At 32.0% G+C, this 22,922-nt stretch overlaps 1 protein-coding gene across 1 annotated transcript in view; it reads left to right on the forward strand.

The window, feature by feature from the left end:
- Cralbp (Cellular retinaldehyde binding protein) overlaps nt 1-22,922 on the forward strand; it is a 47,345-nt gene that overhangs the window by 4,595 nt on the left and 19,828 nt on the right. The window contains exons 2-3 of the mRNA XM_088237874.1: nt 9,499-9,690; nt 12,186-12,345. Of these exons, the coding sequence (XP_088094000.1) occupies nt 9,504-9,690; nt 12,186-12,345 (347 nt within the window). The 5' untranslated portion in view covers nt 9,499-9,503. The remainder of the gene's footprint in view (nt 1-9,498; nt 9,691-12,185; nt 12,346-22,922) is intronic.

Genomic DNA, 22,922 nt, shown 5'->3' on the forward strand with positions numbered 1-22,922 from the left:
TGATAATATTTTAAATATGATAACAATAACCCCTGGGGAATTAAATCGAGTCATTGTCTAAGAAAATTGAACATCCTCAAAATATGGTTCTGTATCATCTGCGCATCAAAAACATTATGAACAAAAGTCTAAATGAACAAAAATCTAAATGAACAAAAGTAGAACGCACGGAAGACAAGGAACGCGGATGACTGTATTACAAAGTAATTTTATGCGATTTGAAATTTGCATTCCTCTCCTAATATTTGTTTACATCATTGATCGTTAATCTGATTCTTCAGTAATCTTGTTGGGCGGGTACTCTCTTATATTATACAACTCTAGATGGGGACAAGACAAACCCGTTAGCCGTCTGTCACCTCACCTTGTACTTAAAATTTCACACGTGGTTGACTTTGGACCTTAAAATTATGTAACACCTTTGGTAAACTGTAAAAAATCTGAACCAATGTGGGCCGAATAATTTACTCGCCGAGCGAAAACGCAATGTAAACAAAATAATTCATTAATAAAACAATATTATCAATATTCACCAGTAATGCGGATGCGTGTACTCGCGAACCAATATGCTAACAACATCGATGTCTTTAATGTGAGTCTTGTAAATTTTAAATATCAATGTGTATGTTCCATATCAAATAGAACTCAATATTCGGTTCATATTGTATTTTATAACATTATATACCTAGCTGCTTGAAACCTTCAACTGCATTTCTTTAGCTTATTTAAAAATTAAAAATAAAAATATATTATTAAGATTTTATTTTTTTTAAACCAACTTAACTTCTAAACACAGTTCTATATTTTATTACTTTAAATTGTATTTTTTTAAATTTATGTTGTTAATACACTCATCTTTTTATTTTTATTTTTACACCAACTATACTTCTTAACACTGTTCCTATCTTTTATTTATTTATATTGTATTTTTTAAAAAAATATATTGTTTATTTACTCATCTTTTTTTTATACCAACTTTACTTATAAACACTGTTCTATCTTTTGTTGCCTTAAATTGTATTTTTTAAATTTAATGTTGTTAATATTTTATATAACTTTCATGTATGTAAAAGCCTTACGGGCGTGAAAAAATAATAAAATAAAATAAAAATAAATAAAAATTAGTTTAATAGACGAAAAAATATTGTGTGTGTATATGGGTTTTTTTAAATCTTGCTATTGTAACGGCGGTAGTCATCGACTCGAAAACACTCGTCCCGGATTTGCGTTCGTGCACAGGCAAAATTAGCAGTTCACAATGGAGGTGCCGACCCTGATGTGTGGAAGCGAAGTATGGACTTGGAAAAACGGGGATAAAAGTAGGCTGAATGCTATAGAAATGCGATCTTTCAGGCCAATGTGCGGTAAAACTTGTACGATAGACGCACGAATGTCGAAATCCGTACATTGTGAAAGGCTGAGACAGGTTTTATCGAGAAAATCAAGAAAGGAGCTTTGCGCTGGTTTGGACTTGTGGAGCAAATGGACAGCGAAAAGACGACTAAAAAATTTGCGATGCGAATGTTGACGGATGCAAAAATAGAGAAAGACCGAGAAAGACATGGCATGACCAAATCTAACATTGAAGATGGAGATGTCAAAAGTCGGAATAATCGACGTGCGTGCATGAGAAGATGTATGAATCCAGGGGAAGCGATATCTGTATTCAAAGACATTGATATGTCGTTCTATCCTTTCTGCCTACCCTTACGGGGAAACAGTGTGATGGTTTGTTTGTTTGTTTGTTTTGTATAATATTCAATATTTTCATCCGCCCGGAGAGACTGTCGAATTAAACGTGTTATTAAATATTTTTTATTAATAAATATTCTTTAGTTGAATAAAACTATACATGTTTTTTTTCTATTACAATCTTCTTTTATGTATATTTAGTCCATCTTTAATCTACAACTTTCCAAAAAAAGTTCTAGCTCTTTTGCTTGGAAAGTGGCTTATATAGTTATAGTTATTTAGTGGATTTGAAGTTATACTCGTTTAATTTCAAATAAAAAAAAATGTTTCATATATGTTATTTGATGTTACAAATATACAAATACATACATATGCACACATACTTACACACATACATGCGTACATCGATGGTACATACATACATAATCACATATACGCACCTTTACATGCATACCTATACACACCCACACACATTCACATACATAAATACAATGTAGCAATGTAGGAATAAATATAAAATCGTAAATAAATCAGTTTTAGCCATACAAAAAAATCTGCAAAGTAAGGAGAAAAATAGAAAACAATGGTACAGTATGAAACGTTACGAATTCTAATTTCATTATCTTTTTTAAAAAAAAGGTATTAGCGTTCTTATAATTTATCAAAATATTTCAATTTTAGTGACCATTTGTAACGAGTTGTGAATAACTCACTATAAGAAAATGGAAATCATGTTGGGGTAGATTGGTGTTCGAACCCCGGACCTCTGATCCGCGAGTCCGCAACACTAGCCACGGGGCCACAACCCGATTAAAATTTATTCAGATTAAAAACTTCTCAGGTTTTTGCATTCTTCCTGGTGAGGAGTGATTTTCTGGGTTATTGTGCCTGTCTCGACGTTTCAGGGTTCCAGGTTCGTTTTCGGCCGAGATCACTACCATTGAAATGTGATTTTTCTCTAGCCTAAATGTTTTGCCTGTGATTTACCGCTGTAATTGGACGTCTTAAGCTAGGGTTTCCTAGGACAGCGGTGCCCGTATCTTTACGGCCGTAGTGAACGGTGATGCGGTGGACAGCCGTCGTAGAGGTGGCTAGAGAGTGGTTTTATTTTTTAACGGTGTTATCAACACCGTTTTCCTAGGAAACAACTCTCTAATTACCGTTACGACGGCTGTCCACTGCATCACCGTTCACTACGGCCGTTAAGATACGGTCACCGCTGTCCTAGGAAACCCTAGCTTTAGCCTGTTGTGTTCCAAAATGTCAATCTTAAAAGTAATCTTTAGATTTGGTTCTTACCGTGTCTTTCTCGGTCTTCCTCGTTTTCTACGCGCATCGACGTTTGCATCGCAATTATTTTTGTCGTTCTTTTGCAGCTCGCTCACTTTCCGTATTTCTTCGATGACGATCTTTGTATGGGCTTGTAGCATTTTGTCGATAATGTTTGTTAAATAAATAAACCTTTGCATACTGCACGGATCTCGACATTTCTTCAACTATCGTTGATAGTTTTACCGCACATTCGCCCGAGCGATCGTACTCAGACTCCTGATTTTTCTATTCCATACATTAGGGTCCAGGACTCTATTGTGAACTACTAAATTCGCATCCTGCGACAAACATGTTCCCGGCACGCTTTCTCAGTATATTCCTTTAGGTACGGCAACAAAAACCAGAAAAATATACACAGTTTGATGATTTCGTAAGTCTTCTGTATAAAATATCATTGATTGTGTTTATTTTTACAATTACTGTTAAATTAATTATGTAAAGATAGGTAGGTAAGAATAATAATATTCATGGTGGCACTCCGCTTGGAAAAGGTCAATATTTATTATTTTGATATTCACTTTTCCAGAAAATGACAACGCGGAAAAAAGTCTACCGGTTTTATTGTTAGATCTTTGCTCAATTAATATTCAGTGTTCGTACAAATGTATGTAGACAAAGACAGGATTTCACCCCAAGGGGGTTATCAATATTAATTACAACTAGCAGGAAACAGTTAGCAATCACCGACTGTCACATGCAAATAAAATATGATGTTGCAATTTAAAAATATTTAAGTGGTTAGATCAAACTGACAAAAAAAATAAAATTAAACCGACAATGCTACATATTGAAAACACAGATTTTAAAAAAGGTCTCAATGCTTAATATATAAGAATTAAAAATTGTACTTTCTCTGTGCCCACGAAAATGAAGAATACAGTCCTGTGTGCGAACCAGAACCGGAACCCAAGATGAGTGTTTTCGATTTGATTACTGCTCTCAGATAAATATACTGAATACGGAAATCGAGTGGAGATAAAACCGCCTCTTTGGCGCGTTTACCTACCATTATTGAGGCCGTGGACTCGATTCCTAGCAGGAGGGGTGCAAAATACTGATTTAATTGCTTTTAATGGCAATATTTCATTGTTCCTGGACCGGCACTTGAAGCGTAAGACTGATCACCTTACCTTCATGTAACAGATGATCGAAATTAGCTACATTTATTCTAACAGTGCAGAGTCCTGTGCACAAATGGGTGCTGAAAGATGTTGAGTAATTGTACAAAGCCTTAAGATATTCAAAATAAACTTTTGAAAATAGGTTTATTAAAAGTATACATATTTTTGTTGTATAATTTAAAGCTCTAATGTTTACCGCGCTCGTAAGAAAACATTTTTGTATCCAATTTCCCGTAGGGTTGAAGTTTCTCATTCTGTACCCCAATGAACAATTTACGGGAGTCACATTGAACGAAATGTTCAGGAAACAAGATTTTGTTATTGCACGATTTCCAAAACATCATAACTATACAAACAAATAAGATAATTTCAATATTAAAAAAAACTTTTAATCTAAAATAATGATTAATTTGGTAATAACAGTGCATAATCTTAATTACAGGAGTGATAAAATATCTATAACTATAGGGGTCCCTCAGGGGTCTATATTAGACCCCCTATTGTATGTATTTATTGTATATTGATAACCTTAGACATTCAAATGTATTAGGGAAGTATTTTGTATGTGCAGATGATGCTCTATTGATATATAGTGGTGATAATGAAACCCAACTGCAAAACAACATCAATGAGGATCTGAATAAATTTATGTACTGGTTAGATAATAACTCATTAACAATAAATACAAATAAGACTAAATATATGATAGCAAAACAAAAAAACAAACGCCCCTTTAAACTTAACCTAATAATCAAAGATGAGCAAATTAAACAAAGAGAAAATGTAAAGTACTTGGATTTGGAAGTGGATGAAAAATTAGCATGGACAAAACATATTAAAGCAGTTATAAATAAAGTAGGTCCAATTATTGGAATACTGAGAAGAACAGATGTCTTTGATAAAAGTACAAAATTAATGATATACAATGCTTTTATACTTCCACACTTTGTATATGAATTAATTATATGGTCGCAATGTAGTAAACAGATGCAAGAATCAATACAAGAACAATGAACAAAGCAACATTAAATTTTAATAAACATACTAGAACCACAGATTTATATAGAATAACAAAACTGCTCAATCTAGAGGAATTGATCTACACAGAAAAAAAAGATATTTTAGATGAAAAAGAATAAAATAAAGACAAATATTATATTAAATTTTAACTACAACATACATAAAATAAATACAAGAGCATCAAATAATTTAACTTGCGAACAACCGAGGACCAACAGAAAAAGAAACAGTTTTTTGTATACAGCAATAAATTTCTACAATTCACTTTCTAATGATCTAAATAATATACAAAACATATACGTACTTAAAAAACACCTAAATAAAACAGTTCTTACAGCCCGTGTGATGAGTGATATGTGATGATATTTTTATCGAATTTTCATTTAAACTATTGTATTATTATAAATATCCCCTCATACCAGCACTTTTGCTGATTGTGAATATTTCGTACAAATAAAATATGTAATATAATGTAATATGTAAAGTTTAAAAACCTTGTATTTTGTCATTTTTGTCATATTAAAATAGCATTTCAAGGATTACAGATATTTTTTGCATTAAAGCAAAGTGAACTCCAGATTTGAGTTTTATCTTATAAACACATTTTTATGACGAAAGGGGACTTAAATACTCGTAGTTTATTGCGATAACATCTGAATGTTTAACTTCAAAACGGAAAAAAGTAGACCCCCGCGTTTTATCCCCTAAGGTACAGACATATATATTATATTCCTTAATTCTATAACAACAAAATAATCTATTTACAATATGTGAAATGATAAAATTAAAATCAAAATGATCGAAATAAAAAATAACTCAATAAAAAAGTACTTTCCATAAAAAAAAATAGTATGTTGCAGATAAGTTAGCTCTTAAAAAATAATCGCATTCGGGTTGGCGGGTCGGGTTGAAGTTTTTTTTTATGGGTTTTCCAAAAAAATATTTAATGTTTTTAAAACGAAAATCATTGTGTTGAAGGGGCTTTCTTTGTTTACGATAAGTAAGTACTTCAATTAAGTAATTTAGCATTGTGTATCCTTACCTTTGTGTATCTGTTTTTTTTCTCGGGATTATTCTTGGAGCTTTTATTGTAATATGGTGAATTTGTTTAAAATGTTTTGATCTTTGCAATATTTTTCGTGTTAGCTTTCAGGTGAACATATTATATTATTTAAAAATGTAAATAATAAGTATATGTTTTAATGATAATTAGATATAAGTTCATATTAGGACATTCATGTTTTTAGTTTCTACTATTTTAACCACATAACTTGAATTATTTTTGGAAATTTCATTTTTAAAGGAAGTTAAAGATATGTTATTAATATCAATACAATTTAATTTCTGATAACACAAATTGCAGGTTCTATTAACAAATGAATTATGAAAAGATTTAGTGGAACATTCAGAAATTTTAAATAGAGATTGGTTTCTGGTCTGCGTTACTATTAAGCGTGTTGTCTAGATTTTTTAATTCAAATTTATGTTCATATAATAATTTATTCCTATACGATTCCCGACAAGTTTATTTAAAATATTTATTTTAAAGGGTGTTTTCACAATATAATGTTTCATAGCCCTGGACTGGCACCTGAAGCGTAAGACCAATCATCTTACCTTCACCTAACAAAAATGATCAAGATATGCGGCGATTGGTGTGCCAATGCAGTGCCCTTTGCACCATTAGGTGCGAAAAGGGAATAGAGATGAAGATGATGATGAATCATTTATATTTGTAGTATTCTTCAATAATATGTATGCTTCTACTTTCCATTATGTTGTATTACAACTAACACGGATCTTGGCCTCATAGAGTTAGGATACGTTATTAAAAAAAAAATGTACATATTTTTATATGAATAAATAAATAAAATTTATAAAATAATGGTACTGGAACATCTTGAAGTTTTAACTCTTGTGTGGCTGTGGTGTCACACTAGTTGACATAGGATTCAAGACTTGTTATATCTCTCTTATTTTTTTGAATGGTGGTATTTTTTGTAATCTTCAAATGGATTTGAAAAGTAAAATAAGTAAAAATATCCTGGATGTTAAAACAAAAGATATTTATCCTTGCTACGCGAAGAATGAATGTCCGCTAATTCAGCAACACATCTGTATAAGAAAGAGCACGAAAATACATACAACTCGTAACAAGGAAAATAAAGACGCTGTTCTGTGTCGAGTGGTGTAGTGTTGTGTAAAACAGATTTAGTCGGTTAATAACAGTGATGGGGGACGCACGCGCCTAATATGAGCGGCGTATTTATGATTTTTAATTTATTTTGCTGTAACATGGCTAAACGATATGTTTATTTGCATTAATTATGATAAAAGAATCATTAAGAAGTATGTCTCCATGTTATTTTTGTCCTCCGAAAGTTTGAACTTTAGGATATTCCGCCTTTTACTCGTGGTAATACGACGTTACATCACCGCGCGCAAAGATATGATTTACCACAGTTTTTTAAGTGTTATTAAAGCATAAAAAGATTTAATAAACATTTTCAATGCAACTAAATCGAACGATGCAACAACCTTATGATTCAATAGGTTAATAAAATGAGAGGGAATTATCTTTCAAAGGTATATTTCGAATGAAAGTAATGAAAGTACCTAACTTGAAGCTAAAACTATAAGGTAAGATAGTTTGTTTCCGCACTTTCGTAATAGAAATGTGGTAAACACAAGATTAACAAAGATATTATCTCATGATAGTTTCAACAAATTACGAGTACATTTGATGCATCGTGAAAGGTTGTGAAATTTAAAGCAACTACCTCCACGACACGATATATGAAAAACGTCATGTTTTATTTAAAACAAAACGTACGGCTTGTTAAAATTAATGATTGCACAGTAATAAGGTAGTCCTTACGTCCGGCCGGATAAAGAATACAGTTATGTCAATGAAATAGAACCGGAGTCCCGATTACAACGGGAAGTTAACAGAGTTATCTTTTCAAATAACAACAGGGATGGAACGGAATATGGATGTCTAGGCTTTTACAGTGCTTATGACCTGTCATTGGCTGGTTTAAGTGGCCACTTTACACACTGTGTAACATTCACATTTTTTCCTATGTTGGAACATCCATATTTCTTCAATTCTTCCATTTGTTGATTTTAGTGAAGTTAAAGATCTAAAACCTTTATTGTTTTGAAAAGATTCATCTGACTGAATTATTTCACATACTAGTCAACGCCTGAAAACAATTTTCCAATTTTGTAACTGCTTCTTGGACAAGTTGGTCCGTTTGTTTTTTTACAATTTTGAGTTTGTCCAAATGTTTGTAGACAAAAGACTGGATTTCATCCCCTCGGAAGTCATTAAGATTTTTTTTTAAATCTCTTTGTCAATTGTCTATAAAATTAAAGGGGATTATCCGTATGAAAAAAAAATATTTACCATGAATTTTTTGAAACAGGTTATTGACGTAGATACTTCAAATTTTTATTTAAATATAAACATTTTTATGAACAAAATTCGATTTTATTTTATAGACTGATATCTTCCCATAATTATTCCCTTTCCGCACCTAATAGTGCATAGGGCACTGCATTGGTACCCCAACCTCAGCAATCTTGATTATTTCTGTTACATAAAGGTAAGATGATCAATTTTACGGTTCAGGTGCCAGTCCAGGGACTATAAAATATTCTAGTGTAAAAATAGCTTTTATAATGAATATTTCATCTCAACCATGTCGGGAATCGAACCCGAGACCTCTAGTATGGTAAGCAAACGCACTGACCACTACACCGATATCTTCCCAATGCGATGTAATCAGGGCCCAGTACAATGGGAGGTTAACGAAGTTATCTTTGATGGTTATAAAACAAAATCTAATTTTCTTTATGAAAAATTGAATATTTACATGAAAATGTTTATATAAGATGTTCAATAATAATAGGTTGGCGACATAAATACTTCAAATTTTCTTGCAAACGTATACATTTGCGTAAAAAAAACGAATTTTTTTCCAGACGATTGAAGATAACTCTGTTAACATCTCATTGTTATTGGGAGCCAGAACAATACGCGAGTATTTTCGATTCAATGGTCAAATAATCAAACCGTTATCCACATCTGATGGTGCATAGGGAATGGCATTGGTAAAGCACATCTAATTTATCTCAATATTTTTTTACAAGATTATAATATCCTCTTCAAGCATAGCGGGCTAATACGCCAACCATTACACCACGATGCGGACTTTTCTCCACTCGATTTCTTTTTGCAGGGTTCTGGTTCTGTTTCACACAGAACTGTGTCCTTCATCCGCCCGAATACGAACGGTTAGATAGTTAGTTTTTATTTTATGTCCTGCAGAAATCATGGCGTCTACGCAAGTGATGAGTTGCAGATACGAGAGTCAATTTGAAGCCGGAGGAATCTCGAAAGAAAAAGTTGCGATTCTCGCCAAGTCAGAGCTGAGGGAAACTGACGCTGCTAAGGACTATGGCATCGAACAAGTCAAGCAGTGGATTGAGAAGAATGAAGACATCAAAAATGTCCGCACTGGTGAGTGTTAATATTCATTTATTCAAACAATATTTTAAGTTCGTCATAATCTTTGCGGACAAGAACTGGATTTAATTATTCATTCGACTGGAACCAGGATGGAAATATTTCGTTTATGCTATCTCTTCTTAATCGGTCCCTCATGACTGAGGATCGTGACCACCATGTCATACACTCGAAACTGCACTCCTCCACTTGTCTTGGCATTTCTGAGAGCTGTCACAAAGGAAGAACCGGCTGCAGTTTTTATCTGGTGAGACCAGCGCTTGGGAGATCTTCCTCGTCCTCTTATTCCCTCTACCCCACCGACCACAACAAGCTTCTCCAGGCAATCTTCTTCTCTCCTTCCGAAGTGACTAAAATATCGGAGAACTCGGTCCAAGGTATTCTTACCATACGCCCCCAGAACCGCATCTCAAAGGCATCTTTTATGTTGCGTTCTTTTTCCCTTATTGTCCGTGTTTCCGCCCCATATAATAAACTTGAATAGGCTAAAGTTCTGACCAATCCCATTTTTGTCGCTTTCGATGTGCCTCTGTCCTTCCAAATTTATTTATTTATTCATATATACGCATAATATGCATTTTTAAGGACACATTTATACATAGAAAATTATTATAAAAAAAGTAGCCAATGACAGGTCACAAGCCCTGTGGATGCCTAGACTTCTATATTCCCTTCTGTAAAATGTTCTTCATGTCTGTTGCAATATGTTAATATTAACAGCTCCCAAGGGGGTTGAATCCGGTACTTATCTACAAAAATTTGGACAAACCAAAAACATTGTTGATAAACCAATTTACTTTGTTATCACATGCTGCGGATTTATTAAAATGATTTAGAGAACATGCGGGTTTGATGTTTTTTTCTGAAACAAATCTTCGTCCTCACAATTTCACACTACTGCTGAGAAAGCATTCCATGCCAAGTTGGTTTACTTAAATTTCAAATTTAAAAAGTTAAATTTGAATTTATTTATTTATATAATCACTTTGTAAAGCACCCATGAGGTATTTTATTATGAAAATGGCGCTATATAAGTTATGCGTACTAATAATATAGTACATTGATAACCAAATGTGATTGTGTGATTGTTTCATTCGTTTTGGCCATATTATTAAGGACGTAGGGTACTGTGATATAAATGTATGTTTTAGTTAAACATTCGTATATCGTGACGTGAAATATAATTATAAACTCACCTATATATTACTTATGTACTTACATGATTTCTTTGTTGACCAAGACACGTTTCTTTACGTAGGAGAGTGTTAATAGCTTTGATCTTTACATCTTGTTATATTATTCCGACACTTGTGTAACTCAATTCTGTAAATATTGACAAAGGTACATGACATTAATCACTGTTATTGCTGATGTGACTTGCACTTATAATATGCGTACTAAGAATAATAAAATCCTCCCAATTTACTGTTTTACTTTGACCATGATTTTAGTAGTAAAGGTTTATTATAAGTTCGATACTACCTGAGAATATCTTGGTCAAAGGGGCGTACGAATTGTAAAGGAGAATCAAGTAAATGATAGACTCTAGGCATTTCTCGGATCGATGCGGTAAAGACAGTTTTGAGAGTCTTGTGCCGGCGTAAAGCTTGGAGGGAAGGCGGGGAAAGAAAGATCATCAAACGCCGGACCCGCAAGATCACACTCTACAGTAACTGCAGTCATCCACCCAGCCGACTCGAAGGACAACTGGAAGCTAGCCGAGTCGGAATTGTCGATGTTGATCGCGATCCTCGCTGATCACGAGTAGAGAACCGGCCTGGAGACAATGATGATCACGCGATCAAGCAGTCATCTCATAAATAGCTGCACGGGGAAACAGATAGATAACTGATATTATAATCCATAGTAATCAAAGTTTGTAACAAGGTAGGGTGGATTGGTACGTGGAAGTAAAAATGGGCAAGACACTTCTCTAAAATATATGGAAAAAGCGTATTTTCGATTGATGATTCAGAGAGGTGGACGGGTGATATATGGTCATCTTTTTTTTCTAATCTAACAAATTAAAAGTAATATTTTCCACATATTGCAGTATTTCCTAGTCTATCGGCACCTATTTTTATTCATTTTCAAAGGGTAGAGACATGTTTTAACTCGTTTTGGGGTCAATCTCGACAAGCGCAGTTATCTCCTCCCGATTCCCTAAGACATCTAGTATTAAAACAGACATACTGAACATATTTGAAGTTGGTTAATTTTTCACTTTTTGAATGTGGAATGCAGTTTCTCGTGACAACCCATCTCTGGACCTTTATTTAAAGCGTGAAGTTGCGTTGGGTATTGGATTTGGTAATTTTAAGTGTAAGAATTGCGAGACTTTAAACTCTTTATTTGATTTAACTACTAGCTGAGTTCGCAGTCATTAAGATTTAAATAAATACTGTACCTAATCGACTAAATTACTAAGAAAGGTTTCGTCGTGCTGTAGTTGTAATTTGGTTGTGTAATTCCGTCATTTGACTTTTCAGACGAGAGGTTCGTGCTTCGATTCCTGAGAGCCAAGAAGTTCAGCGTCCCGATGACGCAACAGATGATTCTCAAGTGGTTAAACTTACGTAAGACTTTTCCAGACATGTGCAGAGGGCTGGATTGTCTACAAGACAACGTGAAACAGATAATTGATGACGGGTAAGATCATTACCATAAATATTTATTAAAAATTTATCGTACTGCATTACCTACTAAAATGTTTAAATAGCTCATTTTTTACCACCATCACGCTATTTCCCTCAGGGGTAGGCAAAGAGCATGCGTCTATCCTTTATTCTTCTACATTTTTTTCTCCATAAATGCAAAAAAAAAATCTTAATTCGTTTCGTGCATTTTTTTCTTTTTAACATCAATCATAATTTACTATTTTTTCCCCATTTTTCACCACTAACATATTTTACGTCTGCGAAAGCAGGTAATTCTGAAACTTATACAAAAATCGCTTTTTATAATAAACAGGAATTTTAACAAGGGAAATATATTGATATTTTTTTATTTTTTTATTTATTTCTTAAGTTAGCTTATATTAAAACTAATATAAACTATTATGTACATTTACATCATCCATATATATTTACATTTCCTTACAGTAACTTATACATTTATTTTTAAATTCTTTCAGACACTTTTCATTCTTCATACATTCAGGCATCTCATCATACATTTTTAAACCCTTATACATCAAACAATTTTGCGACTCAGCTCTTTTCAATAATGGTAGTCTTATTTTATCCTTTTGTCTAGTAGCATATTCATGACAATTTTTGTTTAAGACAACTTTATCCTTAAAATATTTTGGTAATTTATCGTGAAAAAATTTATGTATAAATATCAACATATTAAATTTAAGTCTTCTTCTTACAGATAACCATTTTAGTTCATCTCTCATTTTTTTTACATTGCTATATTTATTTTTCTTAATAACTATTCTCATCGCTTTATTTTGTAAAATTTCTAGTTTATTTAAATTTCCTTCGTTTGCTAAAAATAATATTTTTGAGCAGTAATCTATATGTGGAAGAATGATTGTTTTGTAAATTAGTTCTGCAGTATCTTTATTTAATTTATTTCTCAATCTACTAAGGAAAAATATTTTTTTTGATATTTTTTTATTAACGTGTTCAAAATTTGCATTTAATGTCAATTTTGAATCAAGTATTATCCCTAAATATTTCATTTCATTAACCTTTTCTATGGTTTCATTATCAATAAGTACATTCATCCTTGGGTTTGGGTTTTTCCTTCCTAACTCCATGTATTTTGTTTTTCCAACATTAAGCTGAAGTTATTGATTTTGAGCCACTCAGATATTCTGTTTAAGTCCTCGTTTAATTTTTGTAAAGTCTCTAGATAATTTTCTCCCGTTATATAGATTAATGTATCATCGGCAAATAATTGTAGTTTGCAGTGTTTTATTATATTTGTGGTGTCGTTTATATATATTATAAATAAAATTGGTCCTATTGAGTAATTTCTTATAAGCATCATCGAGACAAGAGGATTGATGTTTCTTTTATTTGAAACTGTGAGTTGTCGACCTTAGAAATGCGTAAGATATTTTAATATTTCCGTATATTATATTGATAAAAAACTTCTTTTTGAGGCAGGAAATAAACTGCCCAATGTCTTATTCAAAATATTTTAATGAACCTTCTTTAGAAATAGTTATAAAATTACTAAGTATACAACTTCTTAAAAGTGACATAATAGATACAATGTACAAGCAACCATTGAATTACTTCCAAGTATCTACTTATATTTGAAAATTAAATGCCACTAAGAACGAACTATAATCGGGTAAGTTGAGAATATCTAACATGGCCCTCTTTTCATACACATTACCCAATTCTTTTTTATTTATTTTTTTATTCCTGTAGAATGGCTACATAGTCCAGAGCCAATTCTACAATACACGAGTAAACATAAACATTTAAAAAAATTATATGCGAAGCACTTATGGTGGTCTTAGCATATTCCGCCATCGCTCGAACAACGGTGAATGGATCCACCCTGCAGTGGCTTGTAGAAGAAGTTTTAATATGGCTAATTTAGCTCATTACTTTTATCTAGATCTAAGACAAGTATTCTCAACGATAACATTTTTGCGATTATAAATTTTCTTTTGAAAAAAGGAATAGATACAAGCGTTCTAATGATTTTGTTAATATTTCGATTTTGGGACAATTATATTATTTGAGTCCAAAATAACCGTGTTATGAAATGGGGAACAAGTTATGGTAAAGCGGGATTCGAACCTCGAACCTCCAGATCCTGAGTCCGCGACACTACCCATGGAAACACAGCCCGTCTCATCATCTTGTTTCATATTTATTACTCCCCGTATCTGGGTGGAATATTATTTTTAGGATTCAAAATACATGAAAATTCTTTGGAATTTTGGTAAAAAGGTACGAGTCGCTATTTGCCGGGGAGCCATTTGAATTTTCTTGCTGATTTAATTATTTTACATACATACGATCATCCATGTGTGGATGGATGAGTCAGAGTTTTTGATTTATTACCAATAACCTCCACAGAAAACGCAAATGTTACTGATTATTATTTTCTCACTTAGGTTATTTATTTTTTGTAAATTTTAATGTTAACATATTTTACTTAATTTATGAAAACTTAATTGGTCTTTTTATCTTTGAAAATCTATGTTTTTAATTCCTATTATGTATGTATGACTGTGTGTTTTCTACATAAAATAAAATAAAAAACAGTTTTACGTCAATTTTTTAACGTACTATCTTAGGATAAACTAATGCGAAAACTGAAGAATAAATGAGGTGAAGCTATACAAGTCAAATGGTGTTTCTTCTCATATTTTCTATCTCCATTCCTTTATAATATAATTTGTTTAAAATACAAAAAAAATCCGTATTGATAGCTTTTTGAAAATAGTGACACACGTATTTTATAGATTTACAGAATAAAATGAAAAAAACAATAGGAAATTGATAGTGTTAAAATGCTTCAAATATTCTCAAATATCATAGAAAGATGAAATATGTTGAAACAATTGATTCAAAGATTAAAAAATGTCCTAAATTACACGTATTAATACTTATATTTTTATCGGTTTTTTATTTATTAATAAATATTTGAATACGCGTCTCTGTTAGTTTAATGTCATAAACCTCCACATGACAAATAATTATACTTCCATGATTTTGCAACGTCATTCTGGTATGGTATTCTAAATCTTCTCCGCCCTAGGATTTTTTTTTAATGCGACGATACTTTACTTATAGATATGTATATAGGTATGTATATAGATATGTATATATATATGTATATATATTATAGGCATACATACCAAAACCTGTATATATATTTCTGTACTTATAAATAGGTAAATGGGGACTAATTGTTTATCGAGACACGTAAGCAAATATGTACTTTGTAAAAACTGTTTAAATTTAAAATTTGTATACAATTCGTAAGAATAAATCGAAAACTTGTTTTGAAATTATTTATCGTAGGTACATTATTATAAAAATACGTTTTTCGTTTAATAATTGAGTATTTAAACTATTAACACACCAAGAAAATTCATTAAACTAAACAGTAAAATTTAACTAAAACATAATTATCTTTTTGAAGATGAATCTTTTTCTGCTATTGATTTCCGTTAGATAATAAATATTTTTTTTACGCGATTATTTTGGATACAAATACATTTCTATTAAAGTGACTGATGCATCGCTGTTTCCGTATCCAGACGGCTAAAGAATTCAGTTATAAGTGTGAAATAGAACCATAATCCAGCGGTGCTATTGTGAACCGCTCTCGCGGCCGTAGAGAACACTTTTATCTCGCGTATTTACAAACGCTTTTTTTACGGCCGCGAGAACGTTTGGAATATGATTTAAAGTTTTGTCCTTTTGAAATTACTTCGCGTGTGACGCCTCAAGTTCTCTCCCCCTTCTTCTCGATTAGTAATGCTGATTCGTCAAGCGACTTACCGTAAACCGGAAATATTTTACAACTATCTTATCATTGGTGGATTTAGAAGAACTAGTGACGTGCAAAGTAGTTAATTTTTATTAAAATCGTTTTTTATTGTTTTGGGGGGGGGGGTGTGTATTGAACTATTTATAAAAAATATAATATCCATATTTTATTATTAGAGCACATTTAAATACGTGTATGTTATATTTCAATATTCAAAATGAAAATATATTGTTTTTTCGAAAATGAGTTTCAGGACTGGATCTTTCTTATTTGAGTGAGAAACTCCTTGATGGCTTTTCAAACATTTGAGTTGGTTTTGTTTCAATTTTTTTATTTTTAATGTTTTTTTTTATTGCATGTTCCTTTTAAATTTGATTTTCTGTGCATTTTTTAATGATGTTTTTGTTATATGTAGTAAATATGGTGATATTAACTATAAAAGTTTTATTCATATATTCGTCCCAACTCAACACAGGACTTTGGTTCCATGGAGTTGGGACTTGTATCTCAATAAATGTTCAAATAAATAAATTGTGAATAAATAAAATAAATCGAAAAAATCAAATTTTCCAGCCGCCCTTCATACACGATAGGGGGGGGGGACTTATTTCCATGCTTCGTTAATAATGTTATGGTTATCGCTTTCTAAATATCAAATTTTTTTAAAAAGCATGGCGTCTTTATCTCCTCCATCTGTGTATTCAAAAAGTTTTTTTTTATTTTTTATTAATAAATTTCATAAAAGACAAAGGTTTTTTTTTATTCTACAGAGATCTACTTTATACATCTAGTAAACGTTATCACTGTAACTCTCCAAAAAAAGAGACTAACTCTTGCTCTTGGAGAGTGACTTACACTGTTGTTGTTTATTTATAAGAGTTTATATAATTTTAAATATACGAGTACTTGAGAAACAAAATAAAAAGCATAGGATATATAAAGAAAAACATAAAACAATAATACATTCATACTAATTAAAATTTAATGTATTTTTTACACGTGTTCAAAAAATTTCTCTAGATTTACATTAAATTTATTTATTGATATATTATTTTTAATAGTTTTTAGTTCATTGGGGAGATTATTATAATTTTTTACACCTTTGAAGATAAAGCTATTTTGACCATGACTTGTGGGGAATTTAGGAATTTTTGTGTTATGTGGTTTCTGAATGACTTATTCATCTCAAATTCTTATATTTTTTCTTCTTTAAAAATTTCTATAATAGAATTTATTTTATAAAGAGTGTCTACTGTATGAACCTTAAATATTTTGTATAGACTTTGTTTCCGTATTTAATATTAAGGCTTTCTTTAAAATAAGTTTAATAATTAATCTTTGTACTATTTTAAGAGCGTTTAATTTGTTGGCATATGCACCACCCCATCCAACAATACTATATTATAACATATGCATTGTTCTTCTTAAATAAAAAGCTTTGAATGCTGAAGGTAAGAATAGAAGGTAAGAATACCATCTCACGTGGAAAATCAGTCGAAACGATCTCAAGTTCTAGAAAATGCCTCGGATTTCGTTTGTTTGTTATTTGTTTTTTTGCTGGGTAGAAACAATATTTCAACTAGTCTTGAAGAACATTTGCGTCATCCCTTCGATTTCTTCGCCAAAAAACTAGTAAATTGGATTTAGGGTGGCCTTTTAGAGCACTCTGGCGGATTCTGAAAAATCGTACCATGACGAATTCAGGAATCACACGCGTGATTCATTATTGAGACATATTCGAAGAGTTTTGCCTGCATGGAAAATTTAAGTTTCGATACCGGCAAAAATCTGTAATTTTTTTAACGTCTCATTGTAATCAGGACCCGGGTACTCGCGATAACTTGTTTAACCCTTCCAGTCCGGGGTTTCATTAAAATTAACATGAATTTTAGGATTTTTTTTTCACCTACCGAAATTCGAAAGCGGCGAGTTTATTTTTTAACTACTGGTACCCCGAATAACGTTTTTCTTTTTTTATATGCGTCGATAATCAGCATTACACAGAAAAGTTCGTTTTTAACTTTGACAACTACTGGCTTCTCACTAGTTTGTTTGTTTTAAAGAAAATTCCTGTCAATCATATAAATGATATGAAAGTCAAGTTTTAGTATGATTTAATGTATATTTAATATTCATTCAATAAGTCAAATTAAATAATTTGATTTAATAAACATAAATTTATGTATTATTTGAACGATAAATAATTTCTCAAGTATAAATTACAAAAAAAACATTGAAAATACCCAAAATTTTCAAATAATTTGTACCCACATAATCAAAAATATTTTTACATATGGGAATTATTTTATAACTGAAATCGTTAAGTAGGTAGCTAGTACCCACATCGCAGCAGTTAGCTACATATGAACAATTTCAAAACAACTTATTCGTCGATTGTTAAAAATATTACAAGGCAAACGATATGTAAAACGGGTGGGTAATTAATGGATTTCGTAATAAAAAGTGAAATCCAGCACGTTTTCGGATTCTTTAAAATTTATAAATGTGACCTGTTTATTGTTCGGTACATTCAGCAAGACAATAAGGAATTTTTAAATCGGATTGTGGTCCCTTGGCCACTGTTGCTGACTCGCAGATCAGAGGTCCGAGGTTCGAACCCCACTCTACCCCACTTGATTCTTATTCTCATTTTCTAAGGCGAGTTATTTATAACTCATTGAAAATGGCCCCAAAATTGAAGTACAGTAGAACTCCGTTTATCTGAACTTAAGTCATCCGGATTGCCAAATATCCAGATCGTTACCTGGGCCGCGATTATAAGGGCTTTCTGTATCGGTGCACACCGAGACGGTATACTTAACTTTTGCACTATCTCTATCTACCTAGTATGTTCTACCGACTTGTCATCTCGACGTTATATGACCGAATCTAACCAATGACTCACCCCGAAAATTTAGTCCTCGTTCCTTACTTAACTCAAATTTAAAAAAGTTCTCATTTATATTTTAAATAGGCTTCTGTGATAAAAAGTGGCCACTTCACAGCGATTATAAATTCCGAAAAATCCAAATTCAAGCAAAAAACGATCATCTTTATTTATCTACCGAGCGATTACAAAGTCGGTTTCTTTAACGTCTCGATACGTACACTCAGGAAAATAGTAAAACGGACGGGAAAATATAATAACTAAATTGATTTTTCATAGTAGAAACATCTTTACGTCTAGATGCTCTTTATGTTGATAGAGCAGAATTTAGCCGTATTATCTGTGCATCTAGGCGTTCGTTTTTAAAACAGACAGTTATGTCGGAATTTAATTAGACTTAAAAATTTACTTATTTCTCTCTCATATTTTTAACAGGCTTTAAAAAAAAAAGTGCCAACCTCAGAACGATTAAAAATTTAAATAAATCGTAATTATGGGAAAAATTACTCGATGGAATAAAATTTTGTCACTTTTAATGCGTAGATATGCGTATCGGTACAAACCAATGTACTTTTTCAAAATCAAAATTTGAAGGGGGGATCGGTAGTATATGATAGTGATCGCTCGGGAAAATTTATCTTCAACTATACTGTTATGGTGAAGGTATGACTTCTTTAGCTTCCCATCATAATCGCGGCCCGGGAAATAAAAAATAGGCAAGAAGTTTTTGATTTTTGATTTTCATCATCAGCTATCAAATCAAAGACAATCGTTCTTTGTTCTGGATCTGTTTCAGACACGGAGAATTTATATTTGTTGTGCTGTCTAAAACATGGACTATGTAATAAAAAGGTCCTGACGAAACACAGGAACTAGTTGGGACCTGAACTAAGAACCTATGTGCACTGTAAAAATTACTAAAAAATAAAATAATTTACAGATGATGCAAATGCTGATAGACGCAGAGGAAGACTGAAAAAGATATGGCTTGAGCAAATCCAACAATGTAGAGGAAACGAAGCCTCTGCGCTAAGACAGAGTGATAAGGCGATTTGTACTCTCTGCCTACCCCTACTGCGTAGCGGCGTGTTATTAGATATTATGTTGATCTACGAATTCGCATAAAATTTAATTTATGCAAATGTTTCATATAAACTTGAAATGTATGAAATGTTTTTGATAAATTTTGCTTATGAATGTTACACAAAGTACATTTGAAATATTAGGTCAAATAGTATTTTAATAATATATACATTATGATATGATTATTAATTATTATTCATAAAAAAACCTTTCACAAGAACCAAGGTAGAGATTAGCCTAATTTTTTGCATTCAATAATATTATGTAACGATGCTTGGATTCGAGAAAAACATGTATTGGGTGTAAATATAAGTAGGTCCTTTTTCAAATGAAGATAAAAAAAGGACGCAAAAAAAAAGAATAACAAATTAGTCAGTAATTCAATGCTACTTCACCATACACAGCAAAAATATAGCAAGCAGCTTTGGCAGCTTTGTTCCTTCGATTGAACGCGAAAAGTTCGGTGTCGAAAATGACTAACCATGGTCTACTTAACTTTCCATTTTAAAGGCTTGTAATCGGATAAAATAATACATGTAACGTAAAAGCAAACGCAATATCTTGTAGAGCAGAAAAAATCATTTGAATGTCGTCTAACCTTTACCATTGTGTATTACTTTTGCTGCTCATTTAAAATTTAGTAAAAAACGCACATAACTTATGTTATGTGCGTTTTTTACCCAATATTTTATAAAATTAAATTTTGAGGATTAATTAACATTAATTTTTTCAAACATACAAACCATCACGCCGTTTTCCCGTAGGAGTAGGCAGAAAATATAAAACACCACATCACTCTGTCTTTGCATACAGACCTTGCTTCCTCTACATTCATACATCTTCTCATGCACGCACGCCGATTATTCCTACTCTTGACATGTCCATCATGAAGTATTTGAAGGACTTGATCGTGCCATGTCTTTCTCGGCCTTCCTCGTTTTCTGCATCCATCAACATTCGCATCGCAGATCCCTTTAGCCGTTCTTCGCCTTCGCCAATCGTCCATTCGCTCTTGATGTCCAAACCAACGCAGCACTCCTTCCTTGATGCTGTCGATAATGTATGTCTCAGCCCTGCATAGTTCACGGATCCCGACATTTGTGCACCTATCATACATCATTTTACCACACATTCGCCTGAGGGATCGCATTTCAACAGCATTTAACCTATTTCGTCATTACTTCCTTATATATAAATATATTATATTTATTTATTTATGTACACAAATAAGTACACCAAACACAAAAAATAATATTGACAAATATTTTAAGAGGCAAAGAATATCTTTGAAGTACCCATATACATTTACATAGCATTGTTTTGTTTCATGATTGTTAATTCGTGTCGAAGCAAAAGAAAACATGCAGTTCTGTGTATACAATAGAATCAGAACCCTACACGTTTCGACCCGATGACTACTCAGGCAGGAACCCTAAATTAGGAAATTGGATAAAGATCGGAGAGTAGTCCCCTTCGTCTCTAGCCCAATTTTAAAAAAGAATGATTTTCACTTTTATATTTTACAGTCCTTGGATTGGATTTGATAATCTAGCTTTTATAATTTTTTTTTTATTTTTTTATTAAGTTTTATTCATTTTAACAAATAAGTAACATTCAAAATTGTATTTTTGTTCCCGCAAAGCCGACGCTTGTCTGCGGGTTACATTACATTTTTTTTTAAAAATTATAAGTAAGTACATAGTTTAATAATAATTAAAGAATAAAATATATTTATACACTTAAGTTTCACTTGCTGTTGAATAATTTTTTGACAATTTTTTTAAATGAAATTAGGTTTTTTTCTTCACGATTTTCAGCTGGTATTAAATTGTACAGTTTTGGTACTACACTACCCATTGTTCTGTCACCATAGTAGTTTTTCTGTCGTGGTACCATCAGCTGCTGTGCCGATACTTGTCGGGTCATGATCTGGTGGTTTATTTTGGATTTAAAATTGCAATCGAGGAAATGATCTGTCATTATCTTATACTGACACTGTTTGTTAATTGGCAAAACGTTAACAAAATCAAATAATATTTTATTGTTGTCTTTTGCCTCATTCTTTATTTTTACAGGTACGATATTTTTTTAAATTTGTACCTGTAAGTTCAAGACTCTATCCGTATAAGATTTAAAACTTAATCCCCATATTCTTAATCCATATTGAATAATTGGGTCAACTAGCCCCAAGTAAACTAGTCTCAGCACTGGGTATGGTATGTATGGTTTTAAATGGTACATATTAAGAAGGCAAACTCTTAGCTTATTGCAAACTGTTTTTATCTGTTCTTCCCAATTAAAAGTGGAAGTTATAATAATACCTAAATACTTATATTTTGATACGTGATCTATTTTTGTGCATTTGCAGTCTTGTAGATTGATATGCAAGCATTCGTGAGTGTGAGTATATATTAACAAATCTTCTTTTGGTCTATTATATGGGGACGTAATGTGTAACGCTTTCGTTTATTTCATATACGGCCTTAGTATTAGCTTAACTGTAACTATACAACAGTTTTTTTCCACCGCAACAGGCTAGGAGGCCCAATTATACAATCACCCAGGCTTGAGAAAAATCACATTGAATATTAATGTTCTCATCAGGAATCGAACTCAGAACCTTCCGGGCGTGAATCAAGCTATTTGAGTCGAGTCATTTGTATAAAAAACTGAACAAAAAGAACATAAAACTATCCAGCAAAGAAAAACGAGGAAATAATAATAAAAAATGTAAATGATAAATTTAACAACACTACCAACAAGCTAACCTATGCCAGTCCATTGT

This window comes from Micrasema longulum, unplaced genomic scaffold (genome assembly GCF_059751315.1).
Source record: "Micrasema longulum isolate JH-2025_06_02 unplaced genomic scaffold, ASM5975131v1 h1tg001795l, whole genome shotgun sequence".
Lineage (NCBI taxonomy): Eukaryota > Metazoa > Arthropoda > Insecta > Trichoptera > Brachycentridae > Micrasema > Micrasema longulum.